The 20,638-nt window shown below is 48.2% G+C and overlaps 3 protein-coding genes and 1 long non-coding RNA gene across 11 annotated transcripts in view; 3 read left to right on the forward strand and 1 right to left on the reverse strand.

Moving 5' to 3' along the window:
* KIF5A (kinesin family member 5A) overlaps positions 1 to 2,886 on the forward strand; it is a 61,070-nt gene extending 58,184 nt beyond the window's left edge. For both annotated transcript variants that reach the window (XM_035102492.3, XM_088662810.1), the window contains exon 29: positions 1,483 to 2,886. The gene's annotated coding sequence lies outside the window, so the exon portion shown is untranslated. The remainder of the gene's footprint in view (positions 1 to 1,482) is intronic.
* On the reverse strand, positions 2,821 to 9,764 carry LOC148686691 (rho guanine nucleotide exchange factor 11-like). Of its 4 annotated transcripts, XM_088662848.1 has the most exons (6): positions 8,768 to 9,764; positions 5,239 to 5,315; positions 4,964 to 5,086; positions 4,391 to 4,511; positions 4,124 to 4,213; positions 3,676 to 3,781 (listed from the first exon to the last, which is right to left on the reverse strand). In XM_088662848.1, the coding sequence occupies exons 1-4, from the start codon at positions 8,907 to 8,909 to the stop codon at positions 4,473 to 4,475; spliced, it is 381 nt and encodes a 126-aa protein (XP_088518974.1). In that variant the 5' UTR covers positions 8,910 to 9,764; the 3' UTR covers positions 3,676 to 3,781; positions 4,124 to 4,213; positions 4,391 to 4,472. The 4 variants fall into 4 exon arrangements, 3 of the variants coding, with proteins under 3 accessions (XP_088518975.1, XP_088518973.1, XP_088518974.1); XR_015948348.1 differs by lacking the exon at positions 4,124 to 4,213 and having other exon boundaries at positions 2,821 to 3,781; positions 9,421 to 9,741; XM_088662849.1 differs by lacking the exons at positions 3,676 to 3,781; positions 4,124 to 4,213 and adding an exon at positions 2,821 to 3,547.
* A 179-nt stretch (positions 9,765 to 9,943) lies between these two features.
* The window catches only part of PIP4K2C (phosphatidylinositol-5-phosphate 4-kinase type 2 gamma), a 48,625-nt gene continuing 37,930 nt past the window's right edge, over positions 9,944 to 20,638 (forward strand). For 2 of the 4 annotated variants that reach the window (XM_035102519.3, XM_088662841.1), the window contains exon 1: positions 9,944 to 10,131. In XM_035102519.3, coding sequence (XP_034958410.1) covers positions 10,003 to 10,131 — 129 coding nt within the window. In that variant the 5' untranslated portion in view covers positions 9,944 to 10,002. Of the gene's footprint in view, positions 10,132 to 15,099; positions 15,185 to 19,881; positions 20,036 to 20,638 lie in introns of those variants that run through there. The other 2 variants (XM_088662843.1, XM_088662842.1) reach the window with 2 other exon arrangements.
* Positions 13,827 to 19,913, forward strand: LOC148686692 (uncharacterized). Its single transcript, XR_015948351.1, has 3 exons — positions 13,827 to 13,946; positions 14,800 to 14,897; positions 19,882 to 19,913. It is a non-coding gene; the product is annotated as an uncharacterized LOC148686692 (long non-coding RNA).

The raw sequence follows: 20,638 nt of genomic DNA on the forward strand, positions 1-20,638 counted from the left end.
AGCTTCATGCTCTGGCATTGGGGGGGTGCAGAGCAGGCGGGGGGGCTGGCATGCGTCCTGGGGCATGGTGCGCTGCCTGTGGGGGTGTGGCTCCCAGCACGGGTGGGGGGCAGCCGCGATGGCACCCCACCAGGATCACGCTGCCGGGGTCGGTGCGCTCCACCCACTCCTCTTCCTCCGCCAGTGCTCTCTCATTGGGTACAACTTGAGAGCCCAAACCCCCAACATAGTCCCTAAGAACTAGGAGACTGCTTCATTAAAAAGAAGCCTGGCACAAGTAGGACATCATATACCTAAAGCATCCTTTAAAAGGGACTCCTAGAGATGGTACAGATCCCACTATTAACATTACACAGCTGGCCCACCATCTGACATCCCTCCCACCCACCCAGGAAGCCACAGCAGGACTATCAGCGACAATGCAAGCGTTCAAATTTTCTCTTTAAATGTGGCCTCAAAGGTAACATTACAGAGAATGTGTACATAGGAATATAGGGATATAGGAAGTTGCTTTTACCAAGGCAGACCAATGGTCCATCTAGCGCAGTATTGTCCATGCTAACTGGCTGGTGCTCTCCAGGGTTATAGACAAAGGACATTCCCAGCCTTATTTGGTGGCATTTCCAGCCCTAGTTACTCCCTGAAAGACTGGGGAGGGAGATATATTTGCCCTCTCCTTTATTTTCTTTTTTAAAAGCTCTCTGCCTGAGACCCTGGAGAGCCACTGCGAGTCAGAGTAGTCAATACTCCATCTTGAAGAAGGTAGTGGTGAGTTCCTTCCTTATGAAGACTTCCCTGAACCCATGTGTTAAATCACCCAGTAGTTAATACCTCATTTTGAGCAAGGTGCTAGAAAGGATGGTGGCAGTACAGCTTCAGGCTTGCTTGGAATAAATTGAGTGTGCATCCCAGTATGGCTTCAGGGCTGGTTATGGCACTGAAACTGCCTTGGTCACCCTGCTTGATGACATTTGTCAGGAGAGAGATGTGGGGAGTACAGCCCTACTCATTCTCTGTGATCTCTTAGCGGCTTTTGATACTGGTGACCATGGTATCCTTCTGGAGTGGTTCAGGGAGGTGGTGTTGCAGACGCTGTACTTCAGTGGTTCTACTCTTGCTTCCAGGGGCATTTCTAGTTAGTTAGTAGTTGGGGGGGGCACCTTTCAGTGCCATGGGAGCTGTCCTTTGGTGTCCAGTAAAGTTCCATCTTGTTCCCCATACACTTTAACATCTATGTGAAGCTGCTGAGCTGTCATTAGGAGATTTGGAGTGATGTGTTACCAATATGGTGGGAGTAGTAGTAGTAGCAATAATAAATAAATAAATAAATAAATAAATAAATAAATAAATAAATGGAACCAGTAACTTGGTGCAAGGCACCTTCCTCTTTTCCTATATGTGCAGCTGGAGTGCAGGAGCCTGGTGTCTTGAGGCCATCCCTACTTACTTTTCCCTCTCCCTTCTTTTTCTCTTCTCTTTTAGTTTCTAAATGGGACGGAAGCCTCAACTCTGCATGCTGCAGCCTGGCTTTCCATGACCTCTGCTGCAAATGGGCCCTCTTTGTGTGTCCTGCTCTCTCCATGTTCTGTATATTTATCCAGCTGCTGCTTCACTCCCACTGTTTCTCAGTTCTACTCACTTAACTAGACAATGTTATATTTGCTTCTTTCATTGGGCCCCCTGCTCCTTAGTCCAGGAGCCTGGTGCCCCTTCTTCTTTCCTGCCTCAGTTGCCTTAAGGGACTGGCTGCCACCGAAGAACCCAGACATAGAAGCACCCTGCTGTAGGAACAAGTTTCTGCCTAAGAGAGAGGGATAATAAGGCATTCCCCTCAAAACTTATTGATCCTAGCCTGGCAATGCCAGACCCTGGTGTCAACTAGGCCTTGCCATGCCCTAGGAGAATTGATACTCTCCAGGTTACTAGCTAGGTGGGCTGAAATCACCATTTGTCGTGTTAGCTGACTCTGCAAAAGGCCTGGATGTTTAACACCCAGTTGTTAGTCCTACTGGATGTTCCCCAAAGGGGATAAAACTTGGGCAAGTATCTTCAGCTTTTTTCGAGCCCACTATGGTGCTTGAGCCTCAACTTTCAAGGGAGCTGCTTACTCCTGGCTTTCAAAGCTCTGCTGGCCATCTCCTTCAGTAGGTACAATACAAATACTGCCCATTTTTTGTGAATGAGCCGATCCCTTGTTAATGAGGAAGGGTGATCAGCTGATGTTTTACCATTGGGAACAAAGGAGGGAGCACATAATGGTGTACAGTGGAAGAGGAGATGGGCAGCCCCTGCTTAAGCCTGCAACTGGGCATGAGGAACACAGGGGCTCCATCCCATTCTATAAATGGGGAGACAAAGTAGTTTTTTGGGGGGGAGCGGGGGAAGAATACAGTTTCCAGAGCAGACAGACTGGATGTGGTTGTCAGTTCTGTAACATGTCCCAACCAACCAGAAACACTGCACATCCAAGTAGGCAGGTTAGGGGTCTAATGATTCTTCAAAGTGGGACAAAAATGAGGCTGCTATCAACACGTTTTTGGTTGCTCCTTTTTTGTGTCTCAGTGGCCTTTAGTCTGTTATTTCTATTTATGTCCCTAAGGGGAACAGTGAGTCCCCTGCACATCTTCAGTTAATGTCACCACTTTTGAGTCACGCAGAGCAGACAGGGTTGTGGGAGCAGTGGGGAGATGGCAGCTCTTATGGGGGACTTACATGTCTGTTTGCTGTCAAAATGCTTAATGGCAATAGCCTTGTTTTGGCTGCCTTGCTGCTGCTAATACCCTGTAACTTTATTCCTGTCTGCTCAGATCACACCAAATGTTGCATGTCAGAATATTAAGAAGTTTATTTAAAAAATAAATGAACAAATATGTTAAAAAATAACAATTTTGCATTCTATCTCTTCTTGTACATAAGTTAAAGGAGTATAGCTGGACAGGAAAAACTGCAAGAGGAACAAAAAGGTATCTAAGGTGTGTGAGACAAAAAATATCAACTCAGTAGGTAGTCTGGCTGCAGTCTGTGAAAGGTAAAATGGCATCTTTGGCTAGTCAGACTTAGGTTGTCATATGAGCTTCACAGAATTCTTTGTTATACATGATGGGCATAAACAAGTTTTGAGATATTCAAAGAATAAAAAAGATGGTGCTGCCTCCCCTCCTCAGGAGGAGGATGGGGAATTCCCAACATAGAATTATATTACATTGCCGACCAAGTGCTCCACACAATGCTATACATCAGGCATCCCCAAACTGCGGCCCTCCAGATGTTTTGGCCTACAACTCCCATGATCCCATGGTGGGAGAAAGGTGGGATATAAATGTAAGGAAATAAAATAAAATGGCTAAAGGCATTTACATTGTTGATAATGGACATCTTATAGAATGTCCCATATTTGCAAAAAAAGAATTATGATTCCAAAAGTAGCCACGTGGGTGTGTCTTTGCAGGAGAGGTTTTTTCTTCCACTTACACAGAGTCTTCTTTTTGCTGATGCACAGCTGCAGATGCCCTTTCTGAATTAGCTGGTGCTCTGTGAGGTCAAGGTTCTGCACAGCAGGAACAGAAAAATGGCAGCAACTCACAGAGGGGAAGAGCAGGACAAGGCCAGGGCTGGCCAGTGGAGTGGCTGCTCTTGCGCAGAGATTGGGCAACCAGGCGCTATTGGTAGGCTTGCAGCGGCTGGTGGTTCTCTGCCTGCCGCAGCTCCTCCTGGACGCCTTCCAGGATCTCCTTGACCTCATCACGGGACAGGCAGAGATACTGGTGCTCATAGGTTGACTCTGGGCGAGGAAGGTGCAGAGGGAGGAGGTAAGAGAGCGAGAGAGGGGGGGGGCACAGAGGTTGCCTGCAAAGTTGGTTTTATTTAAAGCAACTCCTAGCACAAACTAGGAACAAGGCTGCATTTAAAAGCAAACAGGTCTGGAAGGCAGATGAGCAGCAGCAGCCCAGATGCACAAGGCAAACGGATCCTTGTTTGCTGATAGGAAAGTGGGCTGCTGAACAACACGAATGCCCTACAGCAGGCATCAGCAACCAGATCTGGCCCACGGAGACCGTTTATCCGGCCCACGAGCTGCCCGGTCACCATCGGCAAACCATCACAGCACAGCGTGGCTACTCACCAAGCAGCGCTGGAAATGGCGCCTGCGTAGATGCCAGAAATCCGCGGGAATGCTCTGGCCCATGGCTGGAAGATGTTGCCAACGCCTGCCCTACAATAAACACACCCCATCACCCTCTTGGGTGCTGGCTTTTCCTAGTAAGGCAGGCTCAATGTAGATCACAATCTCCCAAAGTTAGAAAGCATATCAACATGGAATCATAGAGAGATGCAGCTCTCCTGAGACACCCTCCCCACTACACAAAGATATGGAGAAAGAGAGATATACCTTTGGTGTGCTGGATGAACTTATTCAGCAGCAGAGGGTAACTGGCCAGATGCTGCAGTTCACAATCCAGGAAATCGGTCAGCTAGTGGTGGTGGTGGTATTGCGGGCAGCTCTTGATTTCCTGGGAGAGGCAGAGAAGGAAGCAGACAAACAACATGTTTCTGTACACCAGAGAGTCAGCCACCTCCGGGATCACAAGCAACAAAGCAAGTGAGTCTTGATGTTCAGCTCCTGCTTGCTTTGGGGTTTCTCATTCAGGGCAGGTGCGCAGCTGCTGTCAGAACCAGAGGCTGCCCCTCATTCCAGGAAAGCAAGCCTAGAGAAAGCCCCTGGATCCCCTGGAATCTCGCACCACCTGAAGATTGCAGTGGCGTGAAACTAGAGTGTGCCACCTAACCTACACCACCTGGCTGGTTCTCCTGCACTCTTGCATTTGCCCAGGGAGTGAGCAGCAGGGAGAAGAGGACAGACCTCCCCCCCCCCATGGGAAAAGAGCCCCCCAGGGACAGTGCCAAGTCAGCAGCTGAGAAGGCCCCTTCCATGAGCTCAGCCTCCTCTTCTCACACAGCTTACCTGGACACACTGGAACTGTGCATCCCTCTGCTGCTTCGTTTGAAGGAACTCCAGGGCCCTGTCCTGCTGCAAGCTGCATTTGGTAATGGCCTGCTGGAGCTCCTCACTTGCAGTCACACCAAACTGCGGGGAAGGAAGGAAGGAAGGAGGGGGGCAGGGGAGAGGAAACACGCCTGGTGAGTACCAGGAAATCAAAGGCCCAAGTTCACTGGAGACCCACAAGCAGCCCCCTCCCAGTTGTTGCCAGCCTCTCCGCCCTGCTCTGGGATCCTTACCAGGGAAAGCAGCGGGTCCCTGATCTCCTCAATGAGATCTTTCTCCTGCAGATCCTTCATTTTCCCAAACAGAGAAGCTAGGAGGGGAGGGAAGAGACACGGGAGGGGAGGTTGAGCAAGGCAATGGGAGTGGGGGAATAAAGAATAAGCCCAGCAGGGACAGGGACGGCCTGCTCTTTTTTTAATACCACTTTCTCAGTGGTGGAGAGACCAGGTGTCTCATTTATTTTTGTCATTTACACCCCACCTTACCCTCCAAGGAGCTTAAGAGGGTGTTCATGGATTCCCTCATTTAATCCTCACAACAACCCTGTGAGGTAGGTTAGGCTTAGAGGCAGCAACTGGCTGCCACCTCCATTCTCCCCTGCCCAAGGCAGTGGGTGCCTCTGAACAATCCCCATTCCGGGGGGGGGGGGGGGTTTGGGGTTGGCATTGTGCTTGCGTTCCTGCCCTGCTGCTTGCCTGAAAACAGGCTGCAGGTCTGGCTGGGCCCCTTGGGCCTGATCCTGCTGCAGAGCTCTTTGGATGCTGTGCTTTTATATTTGACCCTTCTCCCTCTGCTCCAGACCCACCCAGGAAGAAGCGGAGGCCTGGGCAGCCACAGACTGGGTCTTACTATGGATCTTGAGGAGTTCTCATAGGTTGGGGGAAATGAAAGCCAGCTCCTCCTGTGATAGTTTATCCTGATACAGTGGTACTTCAGGTTACAGACGCTTCAGGTTACAGACCCCGCTAACCCAGAAATAGTATCTCGGGTTAAGAAATTTGCTTCAGGATGAGAACAGAAATAGGGCGGCGGTGCGGCGGCAGCAGGAGGCCCCATCAGCTAAAGTGGTACCTCAGGTTAAGAACAGTTTCAGGTTAACAATGGACCTCCAGAACAAATTAAGTTCTTAACCAGAGGTACCACTGTACATCCACTGGTAAAATAGGACCACCAGAATTTATGTTAAAATTTCTATACCGCTTTATATTTTTAATGAAAATCTCAAAGTGGTTTACAGCATATTAAATAAATAAATAAATAAACAAATCAATAGCCAGACAATGTTCCTTTGGCCTCATGAGGAGCCTCTTTTATAGGGCTGGGTGAGTGGGCCTCACCCCCTAGGCCAGGTGGAAAGGGCCTTGCGGGGAGCAATATGAATATGCAGCGAGCGCAGGTGGCAGGCCTCTTGTCAGGGGATTGTTGTGGCTACTCTGAGTAAAGACACTCCAGCCCGATCTGTCTTTTAAGGTTCTTTTGTGCATACTACCGTATTTACAGTGCAGGGATAGCAGAAAACATGACCTCCTAGCAGAATCCGGCAATGGCGCCCTTCTGCTTCGGGGCCAGCATAATAGCTTGGGGACCCCGAAACGCCGCACCCAATCCTGCGTTTGGGCGTGCGCCTCAATTCAGGCGCCGGAAGCGGCTGCGCTCCTTCTTCCACCTGTTGGCTAGGGCAGTGCAGGGGCTCTGATACATCGCTGAGCCCTCCTTCCTCCACTAGATGGCTGGCCTCACTGAGCCCTCCCTCCATTCCGCTCCATTCCTCATCCCCCCCCCCCCCGCCTGACCCGCTGCTAGCGCTGTCGCTGGGCGAAGTGCTGGCCAGGATGATGGGGGTAGGCTCCCTGTAGGGAGTCCCCCTGACATCTCTGTTATAAACAGCTCTGTGCAAAGAGGGCAGAAGGGGAAGAACGTTAGGTAGAGGCCAAATCCCAGCAGGGTCTTGGGAAAATTGCTGGCTCATGTAACACACAGCATATGGGTTAAAGGGGTTAGAAAGGTCAAATAACCAAGGAGCATCTTTAAAAACTAGGCATGTGGTGGGGGCACGAATCCTCAGGATGCCTCCCCTCTTTTCCGTGACTTTACCTTCTACGCCACCAGTGGCACGTATGCAAAAGATCTTCAGAACCAAAAAGGCCCAGAAAGTCAGTCAAACAGCTTTCAAAACAACAAAAGAATAGCTGCTTTATGGGCTGCTGACTGATCCAACTGGTTTTCAGATGACCCAGGAATCCTTTTAACCACCTCACCTGGGCTCCTAGGAAACAAAACATTCTGCAGGATTCCGCAGCTGGTTGTGAGGTCAGAGCCTGGACAATGACTGGAGCCAATGGGCTCCGGGCTCCAGGAATGCTCTCTCTGCCAGGTCCATGTCACCACTGGGCAACTTCAGGCAGCTGCCAAGCATCTGGCCCACCCCTGCATTTACCCCCAAGCAGAAGGCTCAGGAAGCTGGATCTAGGCTCCCCTTAAAGAGTTCCCCCCAAATTATCCCAGCTTTGCATCCCTCTGGATCATGCATAGGCAAACTCAGCCCTCCAGATGTTTTGGGACTACAACTCCCATCATCCCTAGCCAACAGGACCAGTGGTCAGGGATGATGGGAGTTGTAATCCCAAAACATCTGGAGGCAGAGTTTGCCTATGCCTGCTCTGGATAATCAAGAAAATAAGGCAGGCCATGGCTGTGGTCCAGTTTCTGGCACCTCCTTAAAACTCGCTTGTTTGCTCAGATGTTGGCTGGCTAGTGGTCCACTGCATATTATAGGTTCCAGTGGGTTGAATCTTCTTTTTTTTAAAAAAAATGGCGGGGTGGGGGGCTTCATTGTATTATGGAGCCACCTTCTCTCTCTGCCTGGGTGCTCACCCACATTTGCCACCTCTAGGCATCTTTTTAAAACATCTTTTTAAAACCTAGAGGCATTCTTGGTGCTTTATTGTATTACTAGTCTCATTCAGCCCATTAAGAAAACGGGCACTAGAGGTGCGACGGGGCCGCGGCCTTCCCTCCCTTTCTGCGCTCGGCCGCAGGGCGTGCCGGGAACGCAATTAAACAAAGCGCTCTCCCGTCATGTCCCGCGGCCGAGCGCAGAGAGGGAGGGAAGGCCGCGGCCCTGCCGCTCCTCCCACGGGCCAGATAGGGTTGTCAGGAGGAGGAGGCGGCGGACCAAGATGGCGGCATCGGCCATCTTGGGCCGCCGCCGCAGGGGAACGGGAGGCAGAGGGTTGAGGGGGGGAGAGCGCGCGCGTGTACGTCCCGCCTCTTCGTCCAGTCCCTGTGTCCGTGGGGCACATGCGCATTAGTGCGGACACAGGGACAGGACACAGAGACACGGGGACTTTATTATATAGGATTACATGAAAACTCCACATCTTCACCGAGGAACTCAAAGTGGTGTGCAAGATGCATTTCCTCTCTCCAAATTATCCTCACAATAACCCTGTGAGGTAGGCTAGGCTGATAGCCCAAAACCTGGTCCAAGGTCATCCAGGGAGCTTGATAGCCAAGAGGGGACTTGAACCCTGGACACCTGGGTCCTAGTCCATTCTGGACACCGCAGTATATTAACAACTTGGATGGCTTTAAAGGAGGATCAGACAACGAAGGAGAAGGCAAACAATGGCTACTAGCCATGGTTGCAATACTTTGCCTTCTCAATCGCAATTACCGTAAGGCTTTGGAACAGGGCTAACCCAATACATTTTGGCAGGGGAGGGGGGACTTTTCGTTCTATCACTCTGGAAGTTGTCTTACCGGTAAATCTTGTTAGTTCCTTTCCTTCCCCAACAGCACCTTCCTGGAAGCAATGCTGGCTTAGAAAATAGAGAGTGGAGGGACCTGCCCCCTGGCCTACCTCACAGGGTCGTTGTGAGGAAAACGTAACAATACCAGCCATCCAAAACCTACATCAAACCAGCTAATCTGAGACAGGGAGGGCAGGACTGTCATGCGTGGACTCGGCAGTAGGCTCCCGCCCAGCGCTAACGGAGCGCGCAGCCATCTCCCTCGGCGGACCCGGGCTCCACACCGGGCTCCCCCTCAGGAAAGGGTGCCCAGGCTGGGCGGGCTGGCGCCGGTTCGGCCTTGTATGAGAAGCGAGGCGCGGCCCCTTGGGCCCACGAGGATCTATATGATAAAGGTAAAGGTAAAGGGACCCCTGACCATTAGGTCCAGTTGTGACCGACTCTGGGGTTGCGCGCTCATCTCGCATTATTGGCCGAGGGAGCCGGCGTATAGCTTCCAGGTCATGTGGCCAGCATGACAAAGCCGCTTCTGGCAAACCAGAGCAGCACATGGAAACACCGTTTACCTTCCCGCTGTAGCGGTTCCTATTTATCTACTTGCATTTTGACGTGCTTTCGAACTGCTAGGTTGGCAGGAGCTGGGACCAAGCAATGGGAGCTCACCCCGTCACAGGGATTCGAACCGCCGACCTTCTGATCAGCAAGCCCTAGGCTCAGTGGTTTAACCACAGCGCCACCTGGCCATCTTCAAATGTCTAAATAGCTGCCACGTGGAAGATGGAGCATGCTTGTTTTCTCCTGTTGCGAAGGGCAGGATTCGAACCGATGGCTTCAAGTTACAAGAAAGGAAATTCCGACTAAATATCAGGAAAAACTTTCTCTCGCCACGAGCTGTTCGACAGCAGAATAGAATCCTCGGGAGATTGTGGACTCTCCTCCCTTGGAGGTTTTTAAGCAGAGCTTGGATGGCCATCTGCCCTCTAGTTGAGATTCTTGCATCGACTTCCCTTTTAACTCTATGATTCTATCTATGATTCATCTGTTACCGGAAGTGCAGGTCATTTCCCCCCCCCCGGTGCGTCACTCCGCGCTTTTCCTCTATGCCCCGGCCGACTTCCTTCCCTCCCTCCGTGTCACGTGACGGCGGCATCAGCTGATCGCTGCTTCCGTTGCCGGTGGCAAGGCTGAGAGAGCGGCGGGCAGGGCAGCTGAGCGGGCGAGGGCTGATAGCGGCGGCGCCCGGGGATGGCAGCCTCGGTGGGGCCGGGGACCCGCACGAAGACCAAGAAGAAGCACTTCGTGCCGCAGCGTGTGAAGGTGCTGCGGTCAGCCGACCCTCTGCTGGGCGTGCTGGGCTGGGGGATCAACCATCAGGTAACGCCTCCCGGTCAAACCCCAAATTGGGATGGAGTGTTCAATGGGTAGAGCGTGGGACTCATAATCTCAGGGTCGTGAGTTCGAGCCCCACGTTGGCTGAAAGATTCCTGCATTGCAAGGGGTTGGGCTAGACGCTAGATGACCTTCGGAATCTCTTCCCATTCTACCCTTGTCCCATGTATGTGGGGTGAGTTGGGGCGGGGCGGGATCTACGCCTGGTAGGTGGGAGAAGGAAGGAAGGTAAGTTCTTGTTTAGGATCCATTCACAAAACTGTCCTGAACTGCAATAATTTTGCATTTTTCTATTGTGAACCGCCATGGGATCTTTGGATGAAGGACAGTATACAAAGTATTATTATTTACATGCTTAATCTTTTTGTAGCAAAACAACAACCCCCAAACTCCTTAAAGACCATAAAACTTTATCATGGCACATGCTTTCACTGGCCGGAATCCCCTCACATAGCATTATCCTGATCCAGAGATATTTATATTTGGCACCCTTGGTATCCAACACATTCCTTCCCACCACCACTTGTTACCTCTCTTTCTTTTTATCACTTCACCATCACCATTCTTCAAGATATAATAGCTTATAGTAGCTGCCCCTCTTCTCTTTTCAGTTATTCTTCCCCCATACCTGGTGCTAAGAATTGTTCAGTGTGTGAATACACTGGCTGGCGATAATTTCTGCTTTGTTGCAGTTTATATTGGCTTTACGTTAATGTAAGCACTTCCTTGGCTGTTGTGAACTGTTTTGAATGTGTGTTAGGGAAGTGTATGTAGTATTTGTTTGAAAATGAAGCATTCCGAAGGCAAATAAACAGCATCAATAAGTACATTGGTCAAATCTTGATATTAAACTGATGTCTCCATGTTCTCTGGGGACACTGCTCTTGATGGCTAGGCTGAAGCAATCATTGTGTTGACACTGAAGGGGTGAACCAACACATTCATCTCTTTCTCCCTTTCTGTCTTGTCCCTTGCTTCCAAATCTGGTGGATGAGGACAGCCCATCTGATTCTAGGGTGGCTAAGAAAGAATCTCAACCATACATCGCACATGTACCCTATTTGCCATAGTTTCAGGGAGATTTTCCTTATTTACTGCAAGGCTGCAGCAATCTCACCCTTCTTACGTGCCTGTGAATAGCTCATGCGCTGCTTCAAAATGTGGAGGAGAGACAAGTGTTCTGACCACTTTAGCCTTGCAGTAGAAAAAGAGAACATTTCTTCAGTTGGAAGAGTGTAGTTGCATGTAGCAGGCTTCTGGTAACCGGACCTGAAACTTTCCTGTATTCATCTGATGCTCGGTGATAGTTTCCTTCTACCTGGGACTAGCAGGTGGAGTTTTGGAAAGGAGTCAGGTAGCTGCTGTGGGACTTTATTGATATCAAGCAGGTACCTTTGTTTTGTTTTGTTTTTGTTTGGTTATGTGTTTTGTGTCTTCATTTTGTATTTCTATGTTGTGAACCAGCCTGTGATCTTCAGGTGAAAGGCAGTATACAGATATAAATAAATGAATACCCAGGTTGTAGTCCTAAACACACTTAACCAAGCAGTAAGCCCCACTGAACACACTGGGGCCTACTTCTCAGTGAACATGCATAATATTACTCTTTCAGTCATGTATCTGCGGACTGGCTGTCAAGGAACTCTCTGGGTGAACCTGACATGAAAAAAATATTTCCCTCCATTTGAGATCATAATCTTGGAATTTTGCATTAAAGGATTTTCACCAGCGAGCAAAAATGAATGAACAATGACGTAGACAGATTACTTCTCAAAATGTCACTTTTCATTCTCAAAATACCCATCCTCAAAAATTTTGTTCTCAAAATACCCACTTGCTTGCTTTTTCATTTGATTCTTGCAGGGCATTGGACCCCCTGAGTCCCTTCCAACTCTATGATTCTGTGGCTCTATAAAGTGATAGCTAGTCTGGTGCCCTCCAGATGCTGTGGTCTACAGTTCCCATGGTCCCTGACTGTTGGTGATGCTAACTGGGGTTAATTGTAGTTCACAATATCTGGAGGGCACCACATAGGCCAGGCACCCCCAAACTTGGCCCTCCAGATATTTTGGGACTACAACTCCCACCATCCCTAGCTAACAGGACCAGTGGTCAGGGATGATGGGAATTGTAGTCCCAAAACAGCTGGAGGGCCGAGTTTGGGGGTGCCTGACATAGGCTATCCCTGGTTGATACCAGCACTTCTTAGTTTTAATCTCTTACCAAACAAGTAAAACCCATCATCCCTTGAGATGGTAGTTTGGGGAATCATCGAAGAGACAGAGATGCTGAAATGTCATCAGTTACTCAACATTGGCATGCTCTGGTCCATGGGGTCATGAAGAGTCGGACACGACTAAACGACTAAACAACAACTCAACATTGACTATCCTGCCATTGTTACTGAGCAAATACACTTCTTCCTCCGGGACCTGCATAGTTTTTTGCTGTCATTAGGTCTCTGTATTGAAGTGGTACCTGAAGGTTGCCTTCCCCAATTTCCCCCAATCATTTTTGCGTCCAATTCCATGGTTGATCACCTTTTCTCTTAACATTTACCTTTTAGTCTCCCTTGTGGGACTGGGAGGCATGAACAGCAGAGATGTGTTGGGACTAATAGCTGAACTGCTGTCTTGTGGAAGCCTCTTTCCATCCTCCATTCTTGCTGTTTTTGTTCTGTGTTTTGGACCTGCTACCAGTATCCCATACTCGTCCTTTTCATTAGTGAGTGGTATGCTTTCTCAACCCCATAGAAGCTTTGTTGGGAGTGTTTGTGATCAGTCAGTAGAGATTACCGGTATATAAACCCTGTCACCCTATTGGGGATTTTTTACAGGACTGTGACTAGCTGAAGATTGATTGGCCAGTTGGGCTCCCTCTCATGCACACAAAGCTTCTGGCAAAGATTATTTTTAGACAGTAGACGGAACAGCAAAACTGTTACCCACACTTAATTGAGTATAAGCTTCACTAAACACAGTGGGACTTATTTTCAAGAAAATGCTTGTAGGATTGTGCTGCTACTGATTTCTCTAGCATTTGTCCTTTTTGTCACTTAGATATCTGTAAGGGGGAGGGATTGCAGAGAACCCCCCCCTCATCAGAAGCAGCCCGTCTCCAAGCAGTCATGAAAGCAAGGGGCCTGAAGGGGTGAGTCAGGAGACGGAGAAGGAGTGCCAGGGCTCTGGCAGCACCGGAGAGCCCCTGCTCCACAGGCAGGAAGAGAGAGAGGCGGGAAGGGTGGACAGGAATAGGGCAGACCGTAGACCCTTCCCCCCGACACCGGTATTGAGAAGGAGGAGGAAAGGGAGGAGATTCACTGTCCCGAGGCTTTTATGTTGGTCAAAGTCGCGAAAGGGGGCAGTGCCGGATTCTGATTCGGAATGAGGAGGCATGAAACCAGCAGCTCGCTACACTGTAAATAATGTGCACCAATAAAGACTTTTGAAAGACAAGCATGTGGAAGGTCGTTACTCAGGAGTAGTCATAACAACTCTGACAATATCTTTTCAATTTTTACTTTAGAATGTTTACATGCTGTCTTTTTGAATAAAAAAATTCATCCAAGCTGGCTTGCATGTGAAAAGTACATCAACTGTGACAGCATAAAACATGCATATGCACACCCAACCTGAAACTCCTGAAAGGCAATTCAGATGACGCATTCTATATAACATACTGTTATATGTTATATAACATCAGCAGTAAAAGATTCCTACAGCTGAATAATGCTGCCTGTCCACAAGCCACCTGAAACTGTTCTCACAGCACAGCTTTCCAAAATGATTCAAGGTCAACAGGTAAGGCTTGCCAGAGTGCCATGCCTTTGTTAAGGCAGTACTTCCCAGGTGACTACATATAGTCTAAAATTCAGGATGGTAGTCAGCATTTTGCTCTTCAGCACCATTGTTTTCATATTCCTCATGACAAGGGGTTCACCAACACTATTTAGCCTTGTTTTGGTCCCATTGGGAGGCATCTTCCATGTAATCCCTTGAAGTGTGGTGTTTCCTGTTCTTTGCTGAAGTCTCCTGCGAACTTGCCTCTAGGTTCTTTTCTTCGTCTGAGTTAATAGGGGAAGGTATAGAATGAACTTTACATGTCCAAGTATGGCTCAATCAAAATTTACTTACTTTCTCTTTAAGAAGAGGATTTGTGGCTATGAATATGGATATTTGCGCCAAGATTCTTGGTGTTCTTGGCTTCTGTTTCCACAGTTGGAATGCACATGAGATGGAGTGACCAGGTCAGTTGGGCCATGAATGCCCTGGTGTGCTCTCCTATTAACAAACTGGGATTGCTTACTGAGGGACTCCTTTCCATGGCTCATAGGAACATGGGTAGCCTTATTTTGGGCACTGCAAAAGTGTCAAGAGTGCAGTGCTCTAAAAAATGTATGAAAGCATTGTGAGTGGAAGCTGCAGTTCCTGTAGTGCGCTCTGCAACATCCTCTGGCATCATTTTTCATCTCCCCAGACCTTGGATGTGAAGGGAATTAACCAACACCTGTAGACTTAAAGTGTGTTTTCTGTAGAGCAAGAATGGCATCTCTTTGTGAGATGCTTGCTTGGGAAGGCTTAAAGAGCTGTCTGGCTGCATTCCTTTCTTTTCCCTCCCTAAGCTCAACTGACCCTTTCCCTCTGATTCCAACAGTTTGATGACCCCAAAGATTTGGGGGAGGGCGGAGCATATGAGCTCTATGGCACAGCAGCACCAGGATAATTCAGATTCCGGAACGAAGGAGGCGGCTGGTACGTGGGCCTCATAGCATGCCCTTCTGCCTTGCAAACTGTCTTGATTGCCGCAAGCATAAGCCTCTTGATGAACAAAAAGCCAGTTTGCTTCCTTCCGTTTTGCCCTTCAGTGCTTCCAAAGTGTGATTGCAAAGCTTGTATTTGTGCCTAAAAATAATATGCTGTGTGGCTCGTGTTCCCTCCCCTCCTCTCTTTTAAGAAACGAGATAAAATAGAATTGGTGAAGTTAAGTCTGCCTTGCGTGTCTTGGGTCCTTTTCACTTGGCCTGGATGGAAACTTTCTGGTAATATATCTTGGCTTAGGTGTTTCCAGATCATTCTAACCTCTTAACTCCGTGTGTGCAGTCGTCTTCTGTATGGCTATTAATGTGGATAGGAGATAGTTTCCATTTTAGAACTGGCTTACTAAATTGCAAGCTGCATTAATTCATTTAGAAGCATTGACTCTGTTCTGACCCTCATTCAGTGTTGGGAATGATACCAGAGAAACTTGATAATTATGTATGGAACAGTGATTTTTCTTACTGTTTGGGAAAGGAAACTGGAGCAGTCTTTGCCCTTGGATCACACTGGGTTCACTGGCATTAACAAGGCATTGCCTCTTGACCTCAATTCACCATATCTGCTCTCAAACTAAATGACTGCATGTGCAGAATAGCATTTGTGGGTATAATAATAATAATAATAATAATAATAATAATAATAATAATAATAATAATATACAGTTGTACCTTGGAAGTTGATCAGAATCTGTTCCAGAAGTCTGTTCAACTTCCAAATCATTCGGAAACCAAAGCGCAGCTGCTGATTATAATAATATAATAATATAATAATTTATTATTCATACCCCGCCCATCTGGGCGGCTTACAACAGAAAAATGAAATAAAACAATTAAACATTAAAAGCCTCCCTAAACAGGGCTGCCTTCAGATGGCTGCATTGGCTGCAGGAAGCTCCTACCACAAACCGGAAGCCACTGAAACCCCGTCAGACATTCAGCTTCCAAAAATAGTTTGCAAACCGGAACAATCACTTCCAGGTTTGTGGCGTTCAGGAGCCAAAACGCTGTTCGAAAACCAAGGTACGACTGTAATTATATTTATACCCCACCCATCTAGCTGGGTTTCCCCAGCCACTCTGGGCGGCTCCCAGCAGAATAGTAAGAACACATAAAACATTGAAAACTTCCCTAAACAGGGCTGCCTTCAGATGTCTTCTAAAAGTCAGATAGTTGTTTATTTCCTTGACATCTGTAGGGAGAGTGTTTCACAAGGAGGGTGCCACTACCGAGAAGGCCCTCTACCTGGTTCCCTGTAGCTTCACTTCTTGCAGTGAGGGAAAGGCCGAAGGCCCTCGAAGCTGGACCTCAGTGTCTGGGCTGAACGATGGGGTGGAGACACTCCTTCAGGTATACTGGACTGAGGCCGTTTAGGGCAGGGGTCAGCAACCTAAGGCCCATGGGCCAGAAATGGCCCATGGAGGTCGTTTGACCAGTGTAGCTCTTTCAGGACTGGTGTTATATGATTCTGGTGGCCACTCCCGGTCATGAGTCTAGCTACTGCATTCTGGATTAGTTGTAGTTTCCGAGTCACCTTCAAAGGTAGCCCCACGTAGAGCGCATTGCAGTAGTCCAAGCGAGAGATAACCAGAGCATGCACCACTCTGACGAGACAGTGTGCGGGCAGGTAGGGTCTCAGCCTGCGTACCAGATGGAGCTGGTAGACAGATGCCCTGGATACAGAATTGACCTGCACCTCCTTTGACAGCTGCAAGTCCAAAATGACTCCCAGGCTGCATACCTGGTCCTCAGGGGCACAGTTATCCCATTCAGGACCAGGGAGTCTCCCACACCTGCCCACCCCCTGTCCCCCCAAAACAGTACTTCGGTTTTGTCAGGATTCAACCTCAATCTGTTAGCCGCCACCTCCAGACACTCACACAGGGCCTTCACTGGTTCTGATTTGAAGGCGAGGTTGTGGAAATCGTTCTGCACATGCAGTGATTTTGTTAGATACAAACCATAGTATATTTTTAACGCTGGTTTAATATGATGATCAAATCAATGCACTGTTTATGGCTTTGTTTGATAGGTCAAACTGTCTCATGTCAGAAGACTTCCAACTGAATGAGCTTGCAGTCACAACCCTGTGCAAATAATTTGCCTAATCATTTTGCTGCAGTTACTGTTTTCTCTGAAGCATACTGTATTAGGTCTTGCAGGGGTTTTTTGCCACAAAGGATATATCCCAGATTGGTTCATGCCTGTTGGCCCAATAAATAACTTTGATCTTTCCCAGAAGCCTGAAGTGAGGAAAAGCTACTAAACTCCATTCATTCTGTTGGTGGCTGACAATAACTGGAGTGCTCTCAATTAGAGTCTAGTCGAAAGGCACATGACGCAGTTCCATGGTTTTGAAGCCAAGTAGGTCAGGCCCTTTTAGGCATGGGAACTATGTAAACGGCTATGAACTCTTTGGAGGGAAAGTGAAAGGAAAGTGGAATAAATGCATAAGGAATAGTGTACTACAGGGATCAGGAATCTCTGGGCTTCCAGATGGGACAAACTCCCACCACCCCTGACCATTGCCTGTGGTGCCTGGGGGTGTTGGGAGTAGAAGCCCAACAGCAACATCTGGAGGACCACAAGTGCCCGCTCTTTGGTATGCAGAGTCATCACACCACATTCAGCATTAGCCAGTATATGATACCTACTCTTTTACTCTCTACACTCAGTCATCCATGTGTATTATGTACCCACTGACTTTGCCTATGCAGTGTGTATGCTGTGATTCTGGGGCAGCACAGAGAACATGCAGAATCCAGTGGAATTCAACTTCCTGAATATCTAACCTTTAATATTTGTAAAGACAAGTTTCTGGACCCCAGGGTTGCAATTACATTCTTGAAAATGTGTAGGTGATGCCTGTGGAAATAAGAGAAGCCAGCCAAGTCTGTGGCCAGGTGCAGAGCTTCCATGTCCTCCAATAGACATTTTTTTTTGCCTTTTTCCTCTCTCATTCACTGGCAAAGACAGAACGTTTTGTTCTTTTTTAACCATTTTTTTGCAGTTTAAAAATAAGAGATTGAGCAAATTTGCTTAATTTGTGTAATTTATATGTGTTGCAGAATTGAACATTTCATTCCATAATACACAATCCCCAACAAAGCAGGTATCACAGTCCCCCCCCCAATAAACAAGACATGCTAGATGCTAGCAACCGGTCAACTCATACTTATCACTTCAGCTTAGGACTGGTTTTTAAGGTACCGGTACCCCAGTACCACAGCTTCCGCTGCAGGAAAAAGGGCTGTGGCGATTGAAATTCAGACTGGCCCCTCAGCATTGCCTTCTCCCTTGACAGCAAACAGTCTCTCACACAGAGGCCAGGCCCAGATATTTATGCAGATGAGTCACCTTCTCTCATCTCTCCTTGATCATATCAATACAGATCACATCCTGATCTTTTGTGGCAGCCCAGGCTGTTGGTACATTTTCCGTGTTTTTCCTGGCGTGTGAACTGGAGGGTACTTGAAAGAAAGTCCCTGTGGGAGGTTCACGCTCCTAAATGTGGAAGCCTACACAACAATCAGTTTGATACTTCTCTTTTGGACTCGTCCTCATAATCAAGTCTCAGAGATGATTAACTCCAGACCGTTATCACAGACTTTTTATCCTGGGATAAGTCCATGAACAAGAATTGACAGGCCAATTTGGCCATAGCTCCTGAATTTGTGACAGATCCCTAAGAACTGCCTTGCTGGGTCAGCCAAAAGATCTTCCTAGCCTGGTGTTCTGTTTCCTGCAGTGGCAAGCTAGGTGCCCTGAAGGAAAACTTACTGGAGGAGCACAATGTGGGGTGAAATATCCTGAGAGATGCTGGTACTTGGGGTGATGAATGTGGGCATAAAGTTTAAAACATATTGTCAGGGGACACACGTACAGGGAGCCCCCACAAGCTCTTCACCGAGCAGTGACAGCGAGTAAGGAGAAAGGAATGAGGAAGTGAGCAGGGAGGCGTTAGGGCTGTCGCAGATGAAAGAGCCACAACATCGCCATGAGAGAGGAGCAGGGGAGGAGGAGCTGGGAAAGCCAGAGAGCACAGAACAGCTGGAGGGAAGGCCGGTCCCTCCCAGAATTGAGGCGAGCCATCACCCGTAGGGCTAGAGGGCGGCGCTTTGGGGTGCCGAGGCTTTTATGTTGGAGGAAAACCCGGAAGAAGCCATTGTGGGGTTCTGACACGGACTGGGCAGTCATGTTTGCTGAGTTCTTTGCACTGTAAATAGTATGCACAATAAAAAGGAAGGCGGAGTGAAGCGTCTTTACTCATGAGTAGCCACACGCCTCTGGCACACGCCCTTTACCCCTCTGATTGGACACCCTCCCTTCCCTTCTAAATGCTTTCTAGAACAAAGGAAACTGTGAGCTGTGGTGGATGGGATTGTGAGGAACAAAAAGATAGATATATAAAAGGGAAGCAACTGTGTGGGCAAAGGGTGACCTCAGGGCAGCAGGGTGGGGTCAGTAATGGCAAAAAACTCATGGATCCTTACAATATTTTTTAGGCATCTCCAAACCACCATCAAATTGAACCTGCCATTGGTTTCTGTGGATTACATTGTAACCCCCCCTCCCCCAGCTATCCAGCACTTACTGCAGCCACTATAGCACATGGATTTGTTCCAAGGGTCCATGTTTTGTGCCATAATGGCACTGACAGGTGCTGAATATGTGATTTTTATGAGTCATTCCATGGAGATAGGCAGGGCTTTTTTTAGCCAGAACTCGCCAGAACTCCGTTCTGGCACCTCTCAGGTGGGTGCCATTGCCATTTGAAGAGAACAAGAGAGCTGTTCATAGTGAGTTCCTGCACCTATTTTTCTAGAAAAATAGCACTGGGGGTAGGTATGATATTTCTTTTGATGGTGGCTTGGAGTAAATCCCATGTAAAAATTATGAAAATCCATTCTTCTACCCTACAGTCTTCCTTTCCCATGCTTTGAGGCAACCTATTTTGTGACTATTTGATGCCTGGACTAAAGCAACATTTTCTTCAGAGCTCTTAATCCTCACCATAACCTTCCTCATTGGTTGTCTCCATCTGAAGCCCATTGTCTTGACTGGTGGTTCCCTGCTGTGAGTCTCTAGCTTAGGCTTCCTAAAATAATCCTGTCTAAACTGCTGTATTAACTTTGTTGATAACCCAAACATTCTTGAATGCTCTTCCTGTAAGTATATATACATTTTCATAGGTTCTTGATGCAACGTTGAACTTAAATTTCTTGTTGGTTGTATGCCACGCTAGGACCACATGAAGCTGCCTTAGAAAGATGCCTTGCACTGCGCTAGGCCACTGGTTAGTCAAGCTCAGTCCTGCTTATGCCGACTCATAGCAATTCTCCAAGATTTCAGACCAGGATCTTTCCCAGAGATTGAATCTGAGACCTGCTGCATGCAAAGCAGGTGTGCTGGTCCCCCTGAGCCATGGCCCTTTCCCCAAGCGCCATCCTGCTGATATGCTTGGACAGGCTTCCTCAAACTCGGCCCTCCAGATGTTTTTGGCCTACAACTTCCATGATTCCTAGCTAGCAGGACCAGTGGTCAGGGATGATGGGAATTGTAATCTCAAAACATCCGGAGTGCCGAGTTTGAAGAAGCCTGTGCTTGGAGATGCTAACAGCATAGCTTTAGTGCCCAGGTCTTAGGTTGCAAATGGCATGGCATTGGGCCGGATGTCAC

The sequence above is a fragment of the Zootoca vivipara genome, chromosome 2 (assembly GCF_965207765.1).
Source record: "Zootoca vivipara chromosome 2, rZooViv2.hap1.1, whole genome shotgun sequence".
Classification (NCBI taxonomy): domain Eukaryota; kingdom Metazoa; phylum Chordata; class Lepidosauria; order Squamata; family Lacertidae; genus Zootoca; species Zootoca vivipara.